At 38.1% G+C, this 25,593-nt stretch overlaps 1 protein-coding gene across 8 annotated transcripts in view; it reads left to right on the top strand.

The window, feature by feature from the left end:
- LOC142100743 (NALCN channel auxiliary factor 2-like) overlaps window positions 1-25,593 on the top strand; it is a 471,729-nt gene that overhangs the window by 440,275 nt on the left and 5,861 nt on the right. For 5 of the 8 annotated variants that reach the window (XM_075184521.1, XM_075184520.1, XM_075184517.1 and 2 more), the window contains exons 4-6: window positions 16,851-17,039; window positions 17,127-17,161; window positions 21,454-21,505. In XM_075184521.1, the coding sequence (XP_075040622.1) occupies window positions 16,851-17,039; window positions 17,127-17,161; window positions 21,454-21,505 (276 nt within the window). Of the gene's footprint in view, window positions 1-16,850; window positions 17,040-17,123; window positions 17,162-21,453; window positions 21,506-25,593 lie in introns of all 8 variants that reach the window. The other 3 variants (XM_075184519.1, XM_075184518.1, XM_075184516.1) reach the window with 1 other exon arrangement.

The following is a 25,593-nucleotide window of genomic DNA, read 5'->3' as shown; positions in this document are numbered from 1 at the left end:
GGATAAGGTCACCTCTTTAAAAAGAAAAAAAAAGAGATGGGTTTTCAAAGAGCAAATAAAGATTTGAAGGCCGTGTGAAAGTCTGATTGGGCGTGGGTGGGAATTCCGTATGTGGGGAGCAGCATCGGAGAAGTCTTGTAGGTGGGAGTGAGACGTGGTTACCAGAGACGAGACAAGGCGAAGGTTAGTGGCAGATCTAAGAGAGTGGGAAAAAGAGTATTTTGATATGAGATTTGAGATGTATGAAGGGGTGGTGGTGTTGAGGTCTTTGTAGGTAAGGGTGAGTATTTTGAATTTGATTCTGGAGGACACAGGAGCCAGTTTAGAGATTTGCAAAGTGTTGCAGCAGATGGGAAGCGGTGAAAGAGGAAGATCTTTAGGATGGATTGAAGTGTGAATATATGGGTGTCAGGAATGCCAGATAGTAGGCGGTTGCAATAGTCAAGATGGTTGATGAGAGAATGAATAAGAGCTTTGGTGGCATGTTGAGTAAGAAAAGAGTGTATTCTGCAGTGTTTTTAAGGGGGAGTCGACAGGACTGGGAGAGAGTCTGGATGTGAGGAATAAAGCAGAGGGCGGGGTCAAGTGTTGACACCAAGACAGCGAGCTTGGGAGATTAAGGAAATTGTGGTGGTATTCACAGTGAGGGAGATTTGAGGGCAGGTAGTGAATCTGGCAGGAGGGAAGATAATAAGCTCTGGTTTTGATATTTTGAGCTTTAGGTAGCATTAGGACATCCAAGTGAAGATAGTAGAGAAACAGTTGGTTACACAAGATAGTATAAAAGAAGAGCGATAAATTTGGGTGTCGTCATCATAGAGGTAGTATTAGAGGCCGAATTAGTGCTCCAAGAGAAATGTACAATGAAAAAGTAAAGGGCCAAGAACAGAGGCTTGTGGCACCCCAGCAGGTAGTGGGAGTGGAGGGGTGGATGTGACAGAGGTAGAAACACTAAAGGAGCGGTTCAATAGGTAGGAAGTGAACCAGGAAAGAACAGTGTCGCAAAGGCCAATGGAGTGAATGGTGTGTACAAGAAGAGGGTGAATCAGCAGTTTCAGAAGCTGCAGAGAGGTCCAGGAGAATGAGTATGGGATGACTTTTTTGGATGCAGCTGACATAAGTGTTTTGTCCCCTTTTATTCAGTTTCTGATTCATCGCTATGTTAAATTTTTCTAAATTGCCAATCATCAGTCAACATACATAGTTTAAGTTTTGATGTTATATTAGTATGTACATACTTCCAAACTTATTGGATTTTAGGACACAGCCACAGACAAAGAAAAATCTTTACTGTGAGCATCTGGCTTTTATAGCAATTCCTTTTTGTTGCTGTTTGTAGTGGCTAAAGTTGGCTTGTATACAGTGGTATGCCATACCACCACTTATCCTACTACCTTCTTTGTAAAACCATCACATTTTTTCACTTAGCTAGACTTCTACTTTGATCAGTTACTATATGGATAAGAAAACTTAACTTTGGTATTAGACAAGTTCGGTGAAAAATTGTGTTCATTTACAAATTACAATCTAGTAGTTTTTCGTTTTGTTAGCTTGTAATATGATTATTTTTTTATCTAGATGTGGGAAAAATTACTTCCATTTTGCTGTACCCACACTGATCATATATCTTTGGTGTAAGTAAATCAAGTGGCTGGTGAAGTGTGAGGATTTTGACATCACAGTACATCTAATGAAAAACATTTGTCCATGCAGTTTAAAATATGTAAAATATTATTAATGTAACTTAATACTCGAAAGCGTGTGAATTTAGGTATTGATATATTTATTATATTTGGTTTGCACTGGTTATAACTGAGAGGTTTAAGTAGGTTTTATTAAAAAGAAATTATTTAAAAAAAAAAAATTAAGAAGAAAATGTAATCCCTGATTTATGCCATGTTTGGAAAATCCTTGATGTTTGACAGCCTTAAAAATATGGATTACAACCTAGAGTTTGTACTAAATACTTGACGTTTTAATTTAATTTGCATCAGTCTTCATGCCAAATACGTCATGTAGTTTAAGGGTTTGTCTTTAATTGTATCTGGAAGATTTTTGATACTACTATGATTGGACTGTAAGGTGTATATCAGGGCTGAAGAATTGTTTTGTAGACAAGTATATGCATTTGTATTAATCCAGTCCATGGCATATTTGTAGTTTGCTGCCAGATTATATTCTTTTGATTTAGGTAGATTAATGTCTCAAAGTTTTAATGGTTACTGTAAACATAAGCAATATTCTTCACATTTCCATGACTCTACCTATGTTTACTGAATCCAAAATGCATACGTAATAATTTTTCCCTATCCTTCATTATAGACATAATAAAGATGGGGTGTGTGTTTTATTCAAGATTCAGTCAGTGTCTTTAAACAAACAATACATTCATTTTAGTTTTCAAAATCTTTGTTGTTCTAATATACCATGACTGCTCTTCACTCCAAGGCACAAAATGTGCACAAGTTCTTTAAGGACACCTTCAATTTTCTTTTTATTTTGTTTAAGTTTTAGTTGGCTAATTACCTGGCTCTATTTTTAGGGAAATATGATATTATTTTTCTACCAGTCTATGGTTGATGTGGATAACATTCTTCTGTTCCAATTGATTGATTCCGTTCCTGACCACTTTACTGATTCCAACAATTGCTGTACATATAATTGGACTATTACATGTTCACTAACTTTTCTTGATCTAAATATGACATTGATTTGTCCCCCAGCAATCCAATCTTCTTGCATTAGTATGGTTACTTTGACTATTCAATAATTGCTATTCCATAATTTTTCACAAATAAAAGTTACACATAATTTCCACCATGGAATGAACTTCATTATTTCAAAGCAACAGGTGGATACTATTTTTTTTATACAAGGGCTTATATCTAAATCCTAAATAGTAACAGGAGAAAAAATGGCAAAATGACTCTGGGGTGGACGGGATTTATATTACGATCACTGCAAAAATAAAAAGTTTCACTCCTCAGTGGTCACATGATGGCAGTTTAATGGAGGGTATGGGCTTTATGCTATGAATATTCCAATGCGCCTCTATCTGCTATACTTTGGTATTGCTATATTTCCTGGTGAGATTCACTACTGCATTATGGGTGGTCTTGTGCATGCTCAGAAACAGTACTTAGAGTTTATGATCTACTAGATCACCAGGAGCACATCAAACTGCCACTGATGCCCAAGTAAATTGCATTGTGCCATAAGAAATGAAGGCCAAAAATGTTTTTTTGCTGACTGTAAACAGCAGTCATCAGAGTTGGAATCTGAATTATGTGACATTGTTTCATTGTTTTGGAGTCGTATGTGCGTGGCCTCTATTGTTCTTGTGGTGTTCCCCATTAAGAAATAGGCATAGCTGTTGAATGTTCGGTAGTAGGAATAATTTTGTTACTTATGTATCTAAAAGAAAAAGAGGGGGGTTTGGCTCCGCACCAGATATAAACAGACCATCCAACAAATACGTGATTAATATATATCACATTCAAAAAATGGAGGTGCACTAAACTAATAGTTTATTAGAAGAAAGCTTGAAAGGAAAAATTCTCCTGAAAAGAAATGTAGTGCACTCCAGTCTGGAAATAATTATTGTTATATATAAAACTTAACCTTTATTGTCCGTTAATATTCCTGGTCAGGGATCAGTGGGGTTGGAGACCAACCAGGAATTATTACAAACGTCAGCGACTAAGAAAATAGAACAATCAGATTCCCTACAAATTATTAATTTGACTGACAAAATACTCTGATACCCATCTTACATTACTTTCACTAGGCCTATCTTTTTCTCCAATTATTAAAAAATTATTTGATCGGTTTAGTTGGGAGAAGGATCTTCAACTGTTCACAAGAAGGTTTCGGCTTGCTATTTACTTTACAAGAGGAATGGGAGACCTTTCCCCTAATAAGCCCATATCTTTGGATAATGCTGAAGATGAGGTGGCTCTACAGGATCTACAAGAACTCCTCAATGAACAGAATGACTGTAATGATGACCTAGCTCTATCCAGTGTTATTTGCAAACCTAAATCCAAATTCTCTCCGGGTGAAACCATCTGTCCTCCAATTCAAGTATTCGAGGAACTAGTCTCGAAAGATCTTAATGACCTTAGATTCAAGAGAAAGAATCATAGGATTTAAGAAGATAATATTACGAGAGAAGAGAGAATTGCCTTGAAAGAAATCCAACAATGACATGATGTGATCATTAAGCCCTCAGATAAAGGGGGCAATGTGGTTCTCTGGCCTCTCCATATGTACAAACGAGATGAATAAACAACTTAAGGATCGTTTATGTTACAGACAATTATTTTCTAATCCCATGGAAGATTATAAATCTCAATATTTTTCCATTATTAAGACCGCTTTAGACATGGGAACCATTACTAAGACTGAGTTAAACTTTCTAAATGTTACCAATTCCAGGATTCCTACGATTTACCTATTGCCGAAGATACATAAGAACAAGAACATACCGCCTGGACAACCTGTTGTTTTGCGCAATGGTAGCTTAACAGAACAAGCGAGCAGAGTTTTCGACACACACCTTAGGAAACATGTCCTTACCTTACCCTCCTACACTAGGGATACCACCGATATTATACAAAAACTTAATGGTATTTGTTTGGAGGATGATGTATGGCTCGTAACATGTGATGTAGAGTCCCTATATACTAGTATTGGACACACAGCAGGTATTCAATCAGTCAAACATTTCCTAAGATCGGAAGGAGACTCACCCTTTAATGAGTTTTTGGTGCAATTACTTGAATTTATTCTAAAGAGAAATTTCTTTGTATTCTTGGACAAGTTTTACTTGCAAGTTCCTGGAACTGCAATGGGGGCAGTGTGTGCGAACCTTTACTTAGGTCACTGGGAGAGTGAGGTTGTATTCAGCGATGACCTTTGATTTTTACACTGATCAGATATTAAACTGGTCTCAATATATGAATAATATTTTTATTTTGTGGAAAGGAAATGAACTAGAATTCAGTCGGTTTATCTCCAATCTTAACAGCAATGAGAATAATTTAAGATTAACATACACCAGGAACCAACAGAGCATTGACTTTTTGGATATTGCTATCAAGAAAGGATATGGAGGTGCTTTGGAGACCGACTTGTTTCGCAAAGATACAGCAACTAACAGTATATTACAATCCGATGGTTTTCACTTTCCACCAGTGATTAAGAATATTCCTATGGGGGAAATCTTACGGACTAGGAGGAATTGTTCTAATTCCGCACATTATAACGTACGTGCAGAAGAACTCAGTAGTAGACTACTAGAAAGAGGATATTGCAAACATCAAAACAAAAGAGCTCAGGGAAAATAATGAGCTGATCCTCCCAAAAAAGCCAAAGGTGAAAGATGATATTTGATTTATTGGAGACTTCTGCGAGGGTGGCAAGATTGCCAGCCTATCCTCCAAAAACATTGGGGAGTTCTTCTATCCAATGACATACTCAATAAAACTTTGGGGATAAGGTCAGTATTAGCTGGCGAAGAACCAACAGCCTAAAGCAGGGATCAGGGAACTTTTCTACCTTTTTACCCCCAAATATATCTAGATACTCCGACGTTACCCCCTTGATTTGAAAGGAAGGAAATCATATATTAATTATTGGAATTCAAATTTTTATTGAATCTATTCAAATTTTCTTTGAAAGCTTCAACTTCAAAACTTCAGGTTTTGGAGAAATTATGTTGCTTCATTTTTGATATGAGAGCATCAATATTGGGGCTTTTTTATTTCAGAGCAATTTGGATACAGTCTTCAGCGTCCAATCAATTTCTCTGCTTTGTTTTTATGTTCGTTAGAGTGGAAAATCCTTGTTCGCAAAGGTAGGTTGTTGCAAAAGACAGAAATTTTTTGACTGCCTCCTTGTGCAATTTTGATGCCTTTGCAGCTGTTGACATCCACAAATATGACAGATGTGCTTTGTTTTCAAATGCAATACGTGCTTCATTATTGCATCGATGCTCAAGAAGTGCCTCTGCCAACCCTTGAGGCTCTTCTAGTACAACAGCAATTTCACATTTAAAGGGGTCTACAATCCAACTGACAACATGTGAATCGGCAGCATTACCCCCAGGAATTTAATTTTTACCCCATTTGGGGTAATTTACCCCAGTTTCCTGACCACTGGCCTAAAGGACTATCTTGTTAGAAGCCACCTCACAGAAACAAAGAAAGATGACAAGTTCAAAGGCTTTCATTCTTGTGGAAGATGCAAGGCCTATCCACACATGGAAAAATTGAAAAAGACGACAGACAGATATGGTGATGATCACCTTATCCGTGACTACATCAGTTATGATACTCGAGGAGTGATTTATATGACTCCCTGTCCATGTGGTAAGAGACGCATTGGACAAACAGACAGACCACTGAAACAATGTTTCTTGGAGCACATGGGCTGTATTAGGAATGCCTCACGAGATAAAGAAAGATTCGGGATCCTTTCACCAATTGCTAAGCACTTTCTTCAAACTCACAAAGGAGATCCTAAAGGCCTAAGAGCATCAGGTCTTGAATGAATCAGAATGGGGATTAGAGGTGGGGATATAGATCGGATCTTATTGTAAAAAGAATCTCAGTGGATATTCCTAATGAACACCTTACAGCCCATTGGTCTCAATGAAAGCAATAGCTGTAGCTGCTTTCTATGACCCATGATATTTGGGAACTACTTGCAGATCTAAACGGAAGATCTAGCTATACATACATTTTTTTTTCATATCACCAGATTCAAATAGCATTAATAACGCTTTCTTTTTTGCGGCTATATGCTTTTCTCCACGCAAGTTCGAATTGTAGAATGTCTCTGATAACATTCAGATTATTTACATCCATCATATATTACCTATATCACTCCTTGCAGTGACATTTAATAATCTGAACTCTCTAATCCGCAATGATACTAAACAAGTTGCGTATAAAGAATAATTGTTGGTGATGTCCTTATATATGTGAAACATATAATTTGTCTCGGTCTGTATTTGTCACTATCTGTAAGCAACTAATTGATGGATACAATCCAGTGATGCAATTCGTTTCTTACTATTTATCCTTATTTTGGTGCTCTATTTGTATACATGTCACTATCAACATATTGACTAATATCTTGCCCTTATCAATATTTCATGTCTCTTTCCATGTGGGACTGTATCATAATGAACATTTCATTATCCTCATATTTACTTTTGTCTATTTAGATTTATTTTTATTTTATCCCTTCCATTAGCCATCCTATCCTATGGATATCTTATGTGATAATGTCATTGGCCTGCTATGCTGTCACTCGCTCCTGTTCAAGTGATATACCATTGGCTGTAGTGGATATTTAAACCTCCCTCGAGACTTCCCTGGTGATTCCCTTTGATCAAGCCACAGTGAAACGTACTTAACCAGGAATATTAATTGACAATAAATAAATAAAGGTTGTCTTTTATATATAACAATAATTATTCCCAGACTGGAGTGCATTACATTTATTTTATTTTCTTGTAAGGAGAATTTTTCCTTTTCAAGCTTTCTTCTACTTATGTAACTACCCTTTTTTGTTGTCAACTACCTGCCTATTTCTAAGTAAAGCTGGAAACATGCACATTGTTTTGTTTCTGGGGAAAAATAGTACATTTCTAGTTGTATTAATACAAACTTTAAGTGCACACATTACAATCTGATTGTTTTGAACAAAATCTACTAAAAAAATCTACTGAATTGTATCTCCTGGTGGGGAAAGTATGTTTGGCTACTGTAAGGTGGAAGCATTATCTGACAGCAATGTTAATGCTGCATAATTGGTGACTGGCATTTCTGATACAGAGAGCGAGGAAGGTGGCGACATGATATTTGAACTCTCTGGGTCCAGATGCTGTACAGAGATTCCCAACACACACACACACACACATGCACACACACATATCTATATATCTATAGAGAGAGAGTATTCAAAACAGCAGTGGTTTTGATATTTTGACACTCCTCAGCATCACATTGTCATTTCCCACTGCCGTCACAAATTTTGAACTATTTTATATTTGTGAGTATGATTGTGGGAGATAGGGCACAGAGCCGATTTGAACTGCAGCCATCTCTAACTGCGTCCGCATGGCACAATCTGATCATTAGACTATAATTGGACAATTAAAATCCACACCGCTTCAGTCTGATTAATGAAGATTTTCCATGCAAATGATCAGATTTGGCCATCTACATTTGATTGTGTTGTTCAGTTAGATAGGAAACTATGAAATTGAATGATCTGATTTGTAATGTGTGGTGGGTACCGTATTTTTTCCAATCCATTAGATGGAGAAATTGTTTCCACAACAGATTTTCATTGTGAATTCCTAAAGGGGGTAAAATGGCTTTGCATGACAGGAATATTTTGGAGTCACTTGTTCAAGTTAAGCTTATTTACTCCTGGGAATATATTCATTATGACAATTACACGTGAAATGTAAACTGGTGTAACAGAATCTTGCGTTATTCTTGGTGTGTGTGATTGTGTTGATCTATCTTGTGAACTGTATTTGTGACAAGTGCATGTTTGTTTAAATAGCAGTATATACTATAGCATACTTTTATTTACCTATTTTAATCACATTTTTTAAAGCATTAGCAATCAGAGCAGATGCTTTCCATTATTAGAGAATTTCTTTGCTCACTGCTTTTAAACTTCTATTTAGGAGGCTATATGTGTGTGCTTCCCCAACACACACACATATATGTATGTGTGTGTGTGTGTATATATATATATATATATATATGTGTGTGTGTGTGTGTATAGATATATGTAGATATAGAGAGAGATGTTTATTCAATTTTGGAACTGTATCACAACAATAATGTGCAATGTTTTTATTCTACTAAACCAAAAAGTGACATTGGTGTACTAGCATTCTTTTTTTTTTTTTAGACGTCATGTAGTATCCCTTTCAAATATTACTTGCTATTTCGTTCAGATCTTTATAAGAAGTGCTTAAGATTCATGTAAGCTCATTAAGTTATGTGTTCGTAATGTGAGGATGAAGTATAAAGAACACAGAATGAGGAATTGAGTTTATTTACTTATACATACACAGTTCCCATCCTGCCTTTTCTCAGCATATTGACATCTTTTTTGTAATGTGTTTAATATGCGAGGCTTTATTTATGAACCCCCTCACTACATCAAGATCTAATTTCACCTCTGGAAATCATGGTAAAATGACATTGAGAGCAGAGTAAAAGTATTTTGGCACTTGCATAAAAATGTATATATGTGTAAATATGGGTATAGTGAAGCATTTGTTATGACAGGTAAACATCCCCACATTTTATGTGTATCTGTCCACACAATTTAATGTAAATCACAGCATTTTCAAGACCCATCCTTTTAAAACTATTGTTGGAGCACTTACCATTGAAATAAATAAATGTGATTATAGCTTTAAATCTCTATCTATTCCTTCACACCTACTTCAGGACTAAGTATAAAACACAGATCTAAGCAAAATCACATGTTTCATACACATGTTTAAGGACTCTAACTTCCTTATAATCCACTTTCAGCACCATGATCAGCTCCATTCCACAAAGGCAACTGTAAATTTGTCCATCAGTATAGTGTGGAAAATCAGAATAGAAATAGGTCACAAGATACACAAGTGATCATAGATAAGTAAAACATGAAAGACAAACATTTTTAGTTATTCATTTGCTTCATGCTGTTTTGTGTATATTACAGTATGCTCACCTCTTGAAGTAAGCTTACTATTCCATACATAATATGTTCCCACTGAGTATACGAAAACAATAAATTATCTACACATGCACACCTCATTTGGAATCTGTGGCCAAAATACAATTTGATGCTCGCAATTTGTAAAAGCTTTTGGAGCTTAGCAAAACTAATTGTATTTGAGAAAGGAGTTTCATTTAGACTTTCTAACATGAACATCAGACTACTTCTTAGTAATATCACACATAAATGATCTGGTTGTTTGGCCCAGTCAGCAGCATACCATATTTCCCAACCAGTCTGATAAAATCGTTGACTGTTTCTGTCCAAACAGATTGCAATCAATGTCTGTATAGTTTGGTCGAAAAGGAACCTTTCACTATCTAAAATTGTGGATGTCAGAATACAGTTGCTTGCAGTGAGATAGATAAATATGGTTATATGGCAAATGTTATCTGTGTAAACCAATCAGGTTCGAGAATACTACCTTCTTCTTTGGAGAATTTTAGTGTTCTCAAAGTGGCTTTCACATTTACATAAATCATACCTCTCAAATGTCCCATTTAAGTGGAACAGTCCCGATTTGAGGGCTCTGACCTGCTGCTCTAATCAGGACAGCTTTGTCCAAAAGGTCAGGAAGTTGGGAGGTATTTCCCGTTCTGCATTGGTGCATGCAGCAATGAATGGGTGATTGGAGAGAGCAGATTAACGCCCCCATTGTTATGTGGACAGGGTCAGAGATCTACATGGTTGTGGCAGGTATAATATATTGCTGATCACGTTAGATTTGTTTTTAGTGGCCTGAAGCTTTATCGGAGGTGACATTCAGAACCTCTGCATGTTGAAACTATAAGATTACATAAAATGTCATTAAAACACAAATGCATTGAGTGTTAAACTGCACAACTTCTTTTATGCAATATACATTTACTCTTTAAGGAAACACAGTATGTAGAGCAAAAATATATTGCAGGAATTCTTTTATTTTTTTTTTATGCGAATTCATAATATTAAAATTCCCTGCAATATATTTTTCTGCCACCAGATAGCACCTTCATAAAATCATACTACCCATGTTAGATGAGTGAAACATACACAGCACATGCATTCTGTGTTAATCATATTGCTGTGCTCACATCCCAGGTTTAAATGAAAAACGGATGTAACACGCGCAGCTGAATACTGGGGAACTGCAAGTGAATGACTAAAAAGTCTTTATTGTGGTGCTAGTGCCAAATGGTAAGAACAGCCCATGTGGATGATCTTAGGCAGTGCTATATAGAGCAGAACTGTGAACGTGAGGATGTCCAGATGTGTTTGAACTACAAGTTCAAGCATATTTGCAGATCCACAACAGCTGGATGAGAATGCGCAATGTAAGCATAAATACAAATTAAAATAGGTTTTACAGTTTGTAAGGAGATTTATGCTGCCCATTCTTAAATCATTATTGTTAGCACTAATATATAATGTCTTAATAGGTAGCTCAGGTTCTACAATTGAGACAGGGCCAGTTATGCTGATAAAAGTAAATCAATATTGAGGGAAAAGGTATAGGTAAATTATACTAGTACAAACACACAATTTTAGGAAGAGTTATTAGTTACTTTTCATCTATGGATTTTTTTTAAAAGTCTGAGTATTTGAAAGTAACTGGGAGATGGATTACAAGGTCGTGGTGAGAAGAGGCTAAGAAAAGAAAGGTGTAGGGCAACTGCAGGAGTGTCACTCAAATCCTCTTTATTGGCCATCCTGTGTAACCATATCTCTGCCCCTGACTCACAGATTACATGGCATAGATAGGTCTTTGTGAGGCCCGAATGACTTAGTCATTTTGGTTTTGCATTGTATGCAACCAGAATGTTTACTATTCTGATTCCATGAAGAATCTGGTTGTATCATCTTGGATTCTCAGTGTTTATGTCCATTCTCTAGTATGAACATCTGCAATTGATCACCATCTTTGTAGTTTAGTATTTTCATAATGAAGGGCCTGGATGAGATCATGGCATTAATGGGTTGTCCTGGGATCGTATGGACTATTTCTACCACAAATATTCTGAAAACTGTATATGGTCTGGAACGTTATCAGTGTTTCGAACAATGCTGTTTGTGCAGACTCTTCCAGTATCTCTGGTAAACCCACAATTCTCATGTTAAGCTTTTGCCATACTTGGCACAGACTTAGATCTTTAATTTGCCTGTGCAAATTGCAATAGCGGAGTGGTTAGCTGTAGTACTAGCTTCCACTACTATGATCCTCTGTTTCACATCTGTTGTGCATTTGCATATTGTATCGCTGTTATTTTATACCTTATTCAGTTAAGTTTTGTCTGGAGATCATCTATCTTTTGCCATCCAGACAGATTGGATGGACTTGATGGCAGTCCTGATTTCTACTGTGTCTGGATTTGTAGTAGAGGTGGATGATGTGAATGAGTTTTCTGTACAGCGCTGCAGAATTAGTGGCGCTATAAAATAAATAAATGATGATGATTATGATGATGATGCATCTAGTGGAGATTCTGTTGTGTTGCTTAGTTTGCCATTCACCAGCTCATTGCAGATTTCACAGAGAATAAATGAGGACACTGCTGAGGTTAAACTTCCCATGTGATAGTACAGATTATTTTATGAGTATAGCATTAGTTATATAGGGTACAGTTTACAGTGAGGTCACCCATCTTGAGCTCTTCCCCAAATGCACTGTCCTTAATTTGTTAGTGTTCCTAGGTGATACGATTATGGATTTAATGTTTTAAGATTAATTCAGCTTCAATTAGAAATAAACGTTTCCTGGATGGGGGAACACAACAAAGTTAATTCACTTGATATGTGTCCAGTATTTTCTGCAGCAAGCTTTGGGTCCTTAACAGCTGTGTCTTGTTTTATGATTATCAGCATAAGCCTCTAAGTTTCTCAGGGGTCTCTTAGGTTTTAAAGTTGCACTATTGTGAGACATTGGTTCAGTAAGATTTAGTCCCACCCTCCCCGCCATCAGCAGTAATGTAGAATATGATGGCGCACATTGGTGAGACCCTGCTGCTACTCTTTGGGTATTAAAGAAACTGTATTGGAATGGTCTCATCTTATCTGACCATTTCTGGGTCCACCTCCTCCCCACTCTATCATTTGGTATACAGTGGAAAGTAGGGGGCATTGAAGATATGTTCCCCCATGCAAATCTCTGATTTAAATACAAAACAGTTGGAAAGGAGAATGCCTTGAGGAAAAAAAATATAAAAAATAATATATTTTATACTGGGAATGTCAGTATTAATGCCACAACAACAATTTTGATACTTCTAACCCTGCCTGATGAGAAATTGGCAGTCATATTCTTGGCACTTACATTCTTTGCACTTTAAGGGTTAAACACACAAACTGGTGTGCATAGAACAGTCTTCCTACATCTTTATCTCCAATAGCTTTCAATTTCTTTATAAACGAAAACACATCCACAAACATTTGATAAATCACATCCACATTTTAAGATTTAATGCAATACTCTTCCAAAATATTTTCATGAATACAATCAGAAAGGGGCCTGAATGCTAAAATCTTTATTTTATTATTATTTATTATTATTATTTTTTTGTTTCTCTAGGAAGTGATATTCAGTAACATTGCAGGAGATTCAGAGTTATGCTGTCTTTGGACCTGATGGGGGCAAATGATTTGTCTCATTATCAGATATTGAAATATCTTCTACTTTGACAAACCTGACAGATGCCCTGAACGAACCCATTATTCAGTTATAGGTAGTAGACAACAAAAATGGTAAAACAAATATAAAGTCACTTAGTAAGGTGTTGAGCCACCACATGGTGTTTGCATGCACTGTGACATTGAGGCTGCCACCTTTGGAATTGCACATGAGGGATGCAGTACCATACATCCACGACACACACTAATGGGACATCTACTCAATGTAGGGGTGAAATGTGTCTCAGAATATCCCATAAATGCCAGTCCTACCAGTCTTCCATTTAACCATTGCACCATGTAGTATACCCTACCCTCTTTCATCCTCCATATCTTCAACTCTTATTTCTTGCTTTCAGATCCCCTTACATTGACTCGCCCCCATATGTCAACTGTTTGTCTTTCCTATTCCCTTTAGGTTGTAAGCTCTAGTGAGCAGGGCCCTCTTTGTTCTCATTATCTATAGCTTTTGCTCACTATCGACACTACGCAGCTCCTCCCTGGGCTCTCTGCCCATTGACTCCACTCCTCCATTGTCTTTGTACCTCTTTCAGTGGCTCTAAACCTGTTAGTTTTACACACGCTAATGGCACAGGTTTCAACTTGCGCTGAATATACCCCTTGCACCTCTGTAGCTGTGTTGAGAGTTGTAGTGTTATTTGTTTACTTTATTGTACTATTGGTTTCCCTCTGTATGATGCCGCAGACTTCATGTGGTGCCCTATAAATAAAGGTTAATAATAATATAAAATCAGTGTCTTGCTCCTAAAACCATTGGGTGGCCACACATAGGTGGATAGCTACATTGTCATACTGGAAGACACCGCTCCCAACAGTGCAAAACTGCAACATGAGGTGAATATGATCACTTATTGACCTTGCTCCCAAGTCATGCCATGAAATGTGCCACACATTACAGAATCACCAGAACCCATCATAGTTGGAAACAAGCACTGAGGGCAAGCACACTTGTCCGTTTGTCGAGCACATAGTGTAGGATGTCCATTGCCAATGCTCTTTGTACCACTGGAGTTACAAACTTGCATGGCCAGGTGTGACAATCTGACTATGATAGCCTGCTCTTTAGAGTTCTTGTTGGAAACTAGCTGCTCAAGCCACGGGTTGAAATTTGCAGTCAATTGATTTGCAGTTGCTTAGCTATTTTGCCTTGCATTTCAAATTCAAGCACAAAAATCACAATCCTGGAATATGTGATTTCACCCACTGCTGCCCTTTGCTGAAGAATTCTTTTCTGCAGTTACATGCTGAGATCATCTTAGACACTGTTGCTCATGAAAGTTAGCAAGTTCAACTGTCACTGAAGTTTGTGCTAATTACCACTCTTTTAAAGTAATTGAGGACTACTTTTGCAGCTACATTTAGGATTTATAGGCTGCCATGGCAGTTCAGCATTTTAATACACAACCCAAACCAATTAAAAAAAAATAAAAATCTGATATGAGGTAGAAGAAGGGTATGCCCACATTGGTAAGTGCACAGGATGTCTTTTTGTTCATTTTTTTTTTCTAGCTAACTCAATTTGTACTCTGTAAACAAACAGGGAATGTTGGTTTCACATATTATAAAACATGTTAAGCCAAATGGATATAAACCTCAATACAAAGAATGCATTTTTAATAAGTTGGTCATTTGATCATCGCACAATCAGGGAACCTGAGCTAAGAGTCCAGTGGAACTCCTTAAAATGACTCCAAAAAACACAGTAAACTGCATGTGCATTATTTTTGCTTTTTTCATACATTCAATCTTTGTTATACGTACACATCAGATGTCAAAATGATTACAATAGACTCATCAGTGTGGTAAAAAACAAAGTGGGACACACTGTTTTTCTGAAATAAATGTATGGTAAGTGACCTAAAGCTGTTGCAGCCATTGAATGTTTATGGCATCAGCCCCAATATTTTCTAGACTGTTGGCAAAATATAGTTTGTGACAAACACCATACATTGGTACTGATATGGAATTGTTTTTTATAGTGCTTTATTTAGTGCGACTGTTCCCAAACTGTGCGCCGCGGCTCCCAGGGGTGCCGCGGCGCTGTCACTGGGGTGCCGCGGGCCAGCCATAAAAAAACAAAACACAGAGACTTGCCAATCCGTCGGGCGCTGGGACCCAGCAGCCTCCTCTCTCCCGCAGCTGTCACTGAATATCGACGTCAGTAACAAGCTGCGGGAGAGAGGAGGCTGCTGGGTCCCGGCACCCGACGGATTGGTAAGTTTCTGTGTTCTTTTTTTTTTTTTTTTTTTTTTTATGGCTGGCGCAGGGCAGAGGATGGGTGACGGAGAGCAGAGGATGGGTGACGGAGAGCGTGAGAGGGCGGGTGACGGAGAGCGTGAGAGGGCGGGTGACGGAGAGCGTGAGAGGGCGGGTGACGGAGAGCGTGAGAGGGCAGAGGAGGGGGGGACAGCGTGACAGAGGGCAGAGTGTCTGGATGCAGAGGGGGCATTTTTGCATACAACTAAATAAGTATTTCTGTCCTGACCTAAATACTTATTACAATTTTTTGACCCAACTACTTCTAAAACAGGACTGCTCAATAATTATTTTGGAGAGGTGCCTTGAAAAAATTTGGAGACTCTAAGGGTGCCGCGAACTGCCAAAGTTTGGGAACCACTGATTTAGTGTGTTAGTTTGAGGTTTATTTCATCCAGTGCTGCTTATCTGGAGTTTCTAACATTTGTCTTGTTATCATTGCCACATTTGTTCCTATTTCTAGGAGTTTGATTATTATTATTTATTTATAAAGAGCTGGTGTATATTATGCAGCACTGTACATTGAGGGGATCATGATACAAATAAATTGCATAAAGTGACATTAAATAAACAGAAGATAACAATGGACCTATCAAAATGTGCTTACAATTTCATATGTGTGGATGGAGAACAAATGATGCATAAAGTAGCAGAATAATATTTGTAGATGTGGTTGGAATAAGGAGAGAGAGTGGAAGATGGAGACATGAAAGATGCTAGACACTGTAAAAAGCAATCTTAAGACCGTCAGCTGCTGGCAATCATGACTGTCTTTCCCCATTTATCTTAACCGAACCCCCTTTGTCTTTTGGTGACTATGTGCCAGCTCGTGGTATCTAGCTGACTAGTGTTATATTTTTCTGAAATGTCATATTGCCACTGTACATATGAAACAAAACTCAAATACTTTAAAATATACTTCAGAATGTATGATAACCTAAATATGTTGTTTATATTCTACTAAACGTAAATGATAACTGACTTCTAATTGTCTTACATGACGTAGTTTAGTTGCCTGCTTAGAGATTGACACATTGCGACAACTGCATATATTTAAAATAATGCAGAATATATATTTTTTTTTATCCAAATATAAGATATATATTTATTTTATTTATTTTTAGGAAAGAAGGTAGGACCGCAAGGGCCTACAGGACCTCCAGGGCCCTCAGGTCCTCAAGGGCCACCTGGACCACCTGGACCTCCGGGAATCCCAGGCATTCCTGGAATACCAGGATCAAATGCTATGGGTCCACCCGGACCACCTGGGCCACCGGGGCCTCAAGGACCACCTGGAAATCAAGGGCCCACAGGTTTATTTCTATAAAAAGATATCTATTTGCTTTAACAGGATGGTTCTGTGTATAGTTTATTTTATTTATTTATTTTCATTCCAGCAGGGTCTGCAGACAGGACCAGTCCTAGAGAGACACAGGTAAGACACGTTCTTTGTGCTACTTGGATATTAGGCAACAGCTTACATGATTTAATGGAAGAATAACCTTGAACATTGTAATATCAGTGAATTCTGTAACTTACACTGTGGCCTTGTAATGGAGAAAGCCCTCATCCCCTGAGTAGGCAATCCTGAAAGATGGTGACCTCTTGTATGAAGTACCAGGGTTTTCTCTGTCCTATAGACAGATCTTCTCTGGTTGAGGCTGAAAACCCTAGGGTGACAATTTTTCCAATAGGCCTATGTGCACCAACTTAGAAAACCACCAACCTGAGTTTTAGTCGACTTATTAGGTGACTTTCATAGGATGCATTCCTAGAAAGTGCTACACAACATTTGTGCATCACCAGCTCTTTGTGCAGTAATTCATTTGAAATAACTTTGTGTTAAGTCTTTATTATGTTCTCAAAATATGGTTTAGCAATGTGCAGTGTTATAGTAAACCTAACCTGAAGTCTGCAATTAATTTCAGTATAAATAGACAAGTCAGTAAATGATTCCATTGGGTTTCAGTATCGCCTCTAAGCAGATGACATTCAAACTTAATTCTCCAGATTCTGACCATCACTTCTGGACTACTCAAGACATTGAGTTTATAGACCAGGACATCAATACAGTGAGAGAAATGTAGAGATGATATAAATAAAACATAAAAGATAGAATTACTATTGTTTCCACCTTCTAATCCCTGTACAGTGGCTAATATCACCTGTTAAGCATCTTAGTTGTTATGTTATGGTTAATCTTCAGTAATTTACTTTGTTAGAATTCTGCAGGATGCACGTTACAGTAGGTTTTTTACATTTTTATTATGTTAATGAAAAGTTTTTGGTCTGACAGTTGCTTACACAATATACGAAATAAAAAAGACCATGATTATTCAGTATCACCATACCAGTAATTTGTTAGGAACCAGAGAGAATCAACCAAGGAAATATGAATAACATAATACAAAAACAGTAAAACTAATTGCATGATGGGAAGTTGTTTACCTAGAAGTATCCCATTATTACATTGATAACTAAGCTTTTCACCAGGCAGTGCTCTAAGGCTTCTAATAGAAGAACAGTTTAGACAAGAAACCTTAAGCAACACCAGGAATCAGATACTTACATGAGACAAATATTTCTGCACTTAAGAAGAAATAGGTTCCTTTTTATGGCATCTTGTTTCCCCCCTTTTTTTTTAAAAAAAAAAATGAAATCTTGACACTAATGTTGAAATATTTTTGGGGGATCTCCTAATTCTGGTTGCTTGAGAGGATATGCTTTTGAAGAATTCAAATTGGTTTATTTATTTTGTTACTTAGTATAAATACTGTAAGCTTAAATGTGATCATTAAGAAGTGTTGTTTTTCCCTCTACATTGCATTTATTGCCAATAGAAATACTATATTTTCTTATTAAACATTAACTTTACAGTTAAGTAGGGGGGGGGGAGTTAGGAGCACAAGTGACTACTCCATATCAATTGGATTGTTATCATTAGAGATGGGCGGGCTCAGTTCCCCGAGATCCGAATCCATCCGAATTTCGCCTATCCGAGTACCGAGCCGAGCAGGCTCTGTACTCTCCCGCCTATTTGGGATCGAAATCGAGGAAATACGTCATTGTGACGTATTCGTATTTCTGAGCTCGGTTCTCGCGAGATTTGAAAAGCATAAATACCAGCCTCCACAGCAATCCATCGCCATTTGACAGAGGGAGAGAGCAGGGTTAGGTCACAGGCTATATCAGCGCAGGGACAGAGCAATAATTTGACACATTATTGTTTCTATTCTATACAATTCTAATATTAATACCAATTGTTACAGCAGTAAGAGGAGGATAGAGGAGGGTTTTTTCAATTTCTGGCACTCCAAGTGCTTTTGGGGTGTCCCTTATTCCCCATTCTTTTGCAGTAATTTTTCTGGCTGTCAAGTCATATTTGTCAGCAGTATCTATCTAATACAATTTTGGCACTACAAGTGCTTTGGCCTCATTAAAATGGATTCAAAGCAGTCCACATATGAGCAGAATCAGCAACCCAGTTCTGTCACCAGTCCTGATGGTAGTGTTCCGAGTACGTCATCTGGGAAAGGTGATGTCAAAGTACATAGTCTTTTTAAATCAGGGAAAAAAACACACACACAAAATTTTTTTACTGTGTTGAAGCGAAAAAGAAGTGTAACTGAGGAAAAGTTAAGTGCCGATTAAAAAAAAAAAAGAAAAAAATTGCCAACATGCCATTCTACACACGCAGTGGCAAAGAAAGAATGAGGCCTTCGCCTTCCTCTATTAGTGTCAGATCCAAAAATGTTACCGAGCCTCCTTCTTGTACGGTCACTCATGACCAAGCAAGACCAAGTAATTTGGAGTCTAAAAGTGGTGCACAACTACTGTTACATGGGAAAGCCGAGCTGCAAGAAAACAGTAAGGCATTAGAGGATAATGTATGCTCTGAATCAGAAATGACACCAATCCCTGTGAAGAGTCCATCCACCAGTGGTATGTCTAATCGTGAGCATTCTGTTAGTGACCGTGTACCCATAAAGAAGGGTCCTTTCAGCAGTTCTGCTGATGTGTGCCTTAACAGCCCGAGTGTAGCCGGTGATACACCAATTGAGGATGCCACTTTGGAATTAAAAGAGGGTGAGGGGGAGATTTGTGTAGGCAACGATGGTACTAATGATGATGTTGATGATTATGATGCAGACAGATACCAAATTGCCTTTCTCAATTTCTATTTATATTCTAATTCTACAGTCTATGCAGGCTGCTTTTTTTCTATTCAACTACAAGTGGAGGGGGGCTATAGAGACTGAAACCAAACTGCCTTTGTCCATTTCTTTATAAATTTAACTATAAGTGTAGGGTGTAATATACACCCAAAGACAATGGCTGCATTTCCAATAGGCTAAGATGAAGAGGAAGACAATCAGGTTTGTGTGCAGAATTAAGGACGGCCTACCAGGGATTAAACTGTTCTTCCTGATTTATTAGCTTTAGAATTTCCTTACTTATCCAAAAAACAGGTGGAGCACTAAATTAGGTTATTTTATGCCCAAAAACATTGATTTTTTAACAAAACCAAACAAAACCAAAACACACATTGGCGGTTTGACAAAACCAAAGCACGACGGTAATCCAGATTCAAAACCAAAACACGGGGGTCAGTGAACATCTCTAGTTATCATATTGACTATTCATTAAGCACTCGGTAGTTGTGTCATCTGAGACTTGTGGTTATGTAACAGTATGCCATTAGGCTCAAAGATCGCAAGATCACATAGCTGAAAGTAATGTAATTGATCACCCTAATTGGACTATATGGTTCTAATAGCTTCAGCGTCATCACATTATAATACAGGGCAGGAGAATTATATTAACATGTATGAAATATTAATATAGCTGCAGATTGTAGTAGGATAGGCAAATTTGTTTGAATATGGGCAGTATACATTTTGCTGCCCTTTTGTGATCAACTCCAGTGATGCTCCTGTAAACCCATGTATAAGGATAATCATTTCTAGACTCCTTATCCTCACTTAAAAAGATGTGTCTTGTTAAGGCTGGAAGAAGAGCATCTGCTTTCCTCTCATCAGCTGCACCCCAGGTAAGCGTATGCTTGCATTAGAGACATGATGTTCACTGTGCAACATATATCTGACCAATTGCTCATTAAAGCTGTGCTGCTCTCCGCCAACCAGAAGATAGAGGTAGACTTGCCATTTTCAAATTGGCATTTCAATAGATGCCTTGCTGGCATTCTCTTGTTGATTTTAGTTTGGATCTTAATGGTAGTGTTCCACTTGTGTGGATGAATCCTTATGAAAACAGCTGTACAGCAAATGTAAAGACTATGTTAAATATCTCAATTTCTGTCACAGTATACATGCTTTTTCCTATATATCTTTAATGCTATTGCTTTTTTATATAAAGCAGCGAGTATTTTAGGTTTTGTGGCCCTTATTTATGTACTTTGTATAATAGCTTAGTAAATCCCTTTACTCGGTTAAACAGCAGAATGTATGGACAGAAGAAAAAAGCTAGTGGGATGATTTTTTTTTTGCAGTCTATAATTTTATGTTTGGGATATATTTTGTCTAAGATGAAGATAAAAGTTATGGTTATGTTTTCTTTGTCTTCTGCAACACTGTATCTGTTCCTTGGACATTACTTAACATTTTGGTTTCAAAAGGAATACCAAAATATTTTGTAAAAAGAATTGCCTTATATGTTAATATTTTTATGTCAAAGTTTCTTAGTTATTTGTCTGTTGTTACTTTGCAGCCAGCTGTCGTTCACCTACAAGGTCAAGGCTCAGCAATACAAGTGAAAAATGGTAAGAAACCAATGACTTTTACTTGACCTTATTTTTAACCAGTTTGTTTGAACAAAGATGTGTCTTAATTAAGGATGCTAACTTATAGCCAATTATCCAGTCGTGACTTTTTTTTTTATACCTGTCTATCTTACAAATAAAGTGAACACTATATACTGTGGAAGATTGGGAACTTAAATTGGCCCTGGAAAATATTCTGAAAGTGGCCTCATGTAGGTGGGACTACCACAAAAGTAGACGGGGTTAGCACACCATTAGCTTTAGCCACAATGGTGGTAAGCAAGGCCAATGCACCAGGGTAGGCAGGGTCACAGTAAGCAGAGTTAATCCACAGGATAAGCATTTCAATAGTAGATGAGCAAACACAAGTAGACCGTCGGCACACCCATGGATGGAGTACACACATTGCTTATTGGTGCAGCTTAATCCAGCAACAGGGAGTTCCTAGTGTTGGCATTCCAATGATATAGTTGAGTTTGGGAAGACATTTCTGTTACATGAAACAGTCACTATCTGACAGATTATTCTTACTGGGGACTTATTTACTGTCAATCTCCCACTGCCTCTCAATTTTCCATAGAATTGTAAAAAAAGAAAATAAATCACATTGCCTCTGCCTACCTGTGCTCACAACTAGGTTGCCTGAACATTGTGGTGGACATGCCCTTATCTTTAACAATAGGTCCACCCTCCCAATGCCAATACATCTTCTTGAGAGCAGGGGTGGCTTTCAAACATAAAAAACACATACTTTTAAACATAGCTGTTTACATGTAGACACTAACATCAACAATTCAACAGATGCTATTGTTCAAATTAAACAAAAACAATCCCTTGAATGTTTTATGCAAAATGCATTGCAAGTAAGATAAAGCAGGTATAACTTTGTTTTGCTTAATAAGCTGCTCTTTACTTTTGAGATAGAGAGAGATATTAGATATATATATATATATATATATATATATATATATATATATATATATATATATATATATATATATATATATATATATATGCGCCATAGAGGGAGGGAGAGCGAATCATACATACATTAGCCACAACATTAAGTTAATAGCTTTGATTATCTCATTACAATGCCATTTGCCAAAGGGTGAATATATTGGACAGCAAATGAAAAGTCAGTTCTTGAAGTTGATGTATTGGAAGCAGGCAAAATAGCCAAGCATAAGGATCTGAGCGACTTTGACAAGGGCCAAATAGTGATGGCTAGACAACTGGGTCAGAGCATCTCCAAAACTACAGGTCTTGTGGGGTGTTCCCGGTATGCAGTGGTTAGTACCTACCAAAAGTAGTCCATGGAAAGACAATTATTGAACTTGCGACAGGGATATGGGCGCTCAAGGCTCATTGATGCCTATTGGGATCTTTGGGTTGTCCTGGAAAAACATGTCCAAGCCATGGATGGGTACCTCACAACTTACAGGACTCAAATGATCTGCTGCTAATGTCTTGATGCCAGATTCCTCAGGACGTTGTTGCTATAAAGTGGACTATCTTTATTATGGGCATGTGCACACGTGTAGTTGAGAGCAAAATTAGCTTATATCTACTGAAAAGCACTAAGATCAGTAACAACTCTAAAACCACCTGCTTAATATTGAGTAGATTCCCCCTAGTGCTGCCAAAACAGCTCTAACCCATCCATATATACTTGCCGGAGAGTGGTTTACATATCCATACAGCTACTTGTATGATTTAGGTATCTGTATCCAGTCTTCTTTTTGCTCTTTTTCAACCGCATGTCATTGCCTCCGGCTTATCTCCATTACAATGGATCAGTCAACAAGCCTCACTGTCCATGCCAGTTATTCAATCATATGTTCTGGGAACCGAGAACATGGGAATGGAGTTACCATTCATTTCTCCGTACTCCTGCTTCCTCCTTCTCATTCCTCTTTCATGCTCATCATCCCAATACTGAGCTGATGGATTCCCAGATCCCTCGGCCTCAGTCACGTGAGGCTGAGCGTCAGAGGACTATGTGTTGAGCCCTGATTTGGAGGAGCTCAGCACATAGTTACTGAGGTGACAGGGTGGTGCAATGCATGTACTGCCCCAGCTACACTGTAAATCTGTAACATATGTTTGTACTGTCAGTGCCAGTCCCTGGGGATGGCCCAGCCACCAAGAAGCACACCAAAAAAACACATCAAGCAGCCCCATGAGCCAATGCCTATGGAAAACCCTGCTCCTGATTTATATACTGATGTAGCGAGTATAGTGTGAGGTAAAACAACAGAGAGAATTATGAACAATACACCATAATTGTAATAAATCTTGAAAATCTATTAGAAGATATGAAAAATGTACTGATTAAATAAGTTATGTATAGGAATGTTAGATGTTCTAGTGAATGAAAGTCGTTATCCCTCCCAGGATTCTTTAGCATTCATGAACATTAACATCCGCTAATGTTCATGAATGCTAAAGAATGTGAATTGAAAAAAAAGGCAACAAGTATACAGGGTGGACGGATAGATCAATACATAGAAACAGATAAAGTCGCATGAATGGGGTTATAAAGTTTTAGTTAAAAATGGCTATTGCTACGAACTATGCCAGCTGGACAATGGATGTCAATTGATTACTTATTTTGCAGCTCCAAAAGCATAACTGGGGTGTGACTAAAACTAAATGTTATACTTGCATTAAATCCTTTTCTCTTACTCCATTGGGGGACACCGCACATTTGGGTATTCAGAGTAGTATTGAAGTGAGGACACTTTAAATTTCAAAACCTTTTAGGTGTAGCTTCTCCCCTTTTTCCTCCATACACGCCCCACCTGCGCTAATTAGTTATTTTCTAACTAAGCCCTGCAGAGTAGGAGAACACCAATAAAAAAGAGAAGAAAACCAAAGCATAAAAGGGGGAAGGCATCCGGTGTCCCCCAATGGAGTATGAGAAAAGGTTTTAACTTGAGTATAAAATCAAGTTTTCTCTTTCCTCCTATTGGGTGACCCCGTACATTGGGGACATCCCCCAAGCTACCTTTTATGGGAGGGTTTTTATGCCCTGAAGAGGCGATGCGCAGTACCTTCCTCCCAAAACTGGCATCCATAGATGCAAACACATTAAACCTATAAATTCTGGTGAATGTTTGAATTGAGGACCGGGTGGCAGCCCGACACAGCTGCTCAACTGAGGCCTCATGCCGTGCCGCCCAAGAGGCCCCCGCTGAACAGGTGGAGTGCGCCTTGGCAATCTCTGGAGCAAGAAGCCTTGCTCGCCTGTAAGCAGGATGAATTACTTCCGTAATCCATCTCGCAATGGATACCTTTGATGCTGGGGAACCACTCTATGGGCCTCATATAGGACCAAAAGGCTTTCTGTCTTGCGAATATTGTGAGTCCTCTGGACATAGGTCTTCAAAACTGACTACATCCAGATATTGAAGAGAGCCCTCTTCCTCTACCATGATCTATCTACCATGGACAAAAGCCGGAATGACCTTGTCTTCGTTAAGGTGGAATTTTGAAATCACCTTAGGCTGGAATGAGGGTCTGGTCAAAAGGACCACTCTGTCCTTATGGAAAATCAGAAAAGGGGATTTGTAGGACAAAGCTGCTAATTCTGACACTCTTCTCGTTGTTGCTATCGCTAGAAGAAACAGTCTTCCAGGTAAGGATTTTTAACTCTACCTTATCCAATGGTTAAAATGGTGAATGCTGTAAAGCATCGAACACCAGATTTAGATCCCATGGAGCCACGAGAAAAACGTAAGGGGATTGAATGTGCAGGACCCTCTGCAAGAACGTCTTGATATCTGGAAAAAGAGCCAGTCTTCTCTGAAAAAAGACAGAGCAGAAACCTGAACCTTTAGGACACTAAGTCTTAGCCCCGCATCCAGCCCATCCTGTAACAACATGAGGAGTCTGGGTGCCTGAAAGGTAGTAGTTAAATCCCCCTTCCTCTCGCAATGCAATTTCAAGTTTCCAGTCAGAACTTTGCTTCCTTGCCTTTAGAATGGTCTGGATTACCTTATCTGAGAAACCTTTTCACCTCCGAATCAGAGCTTCAGCAGCCATGCTGTCAAAGCCAGCCTCTTTAAACCCTGGTGAAGAAAAGG

The sequence above is a fragment of the Mixophyes fleayi genome, chromosome 9 (assembly GCF_038048845.1).
Source record: "Mixophyes fleayi isolate aMixFle1 chromosome 9, aMixFle1.hap1, whole genome shotgun sequence".
NCBI lineage: Eukaryota > Metazoa > Chordata > Amphibia > Anura > Limnodynastidae > Mixophyes > Mixophyes fleayi.
This window is presented reverse-complemented; position numbering and strand designations above follow the sequence as displayed.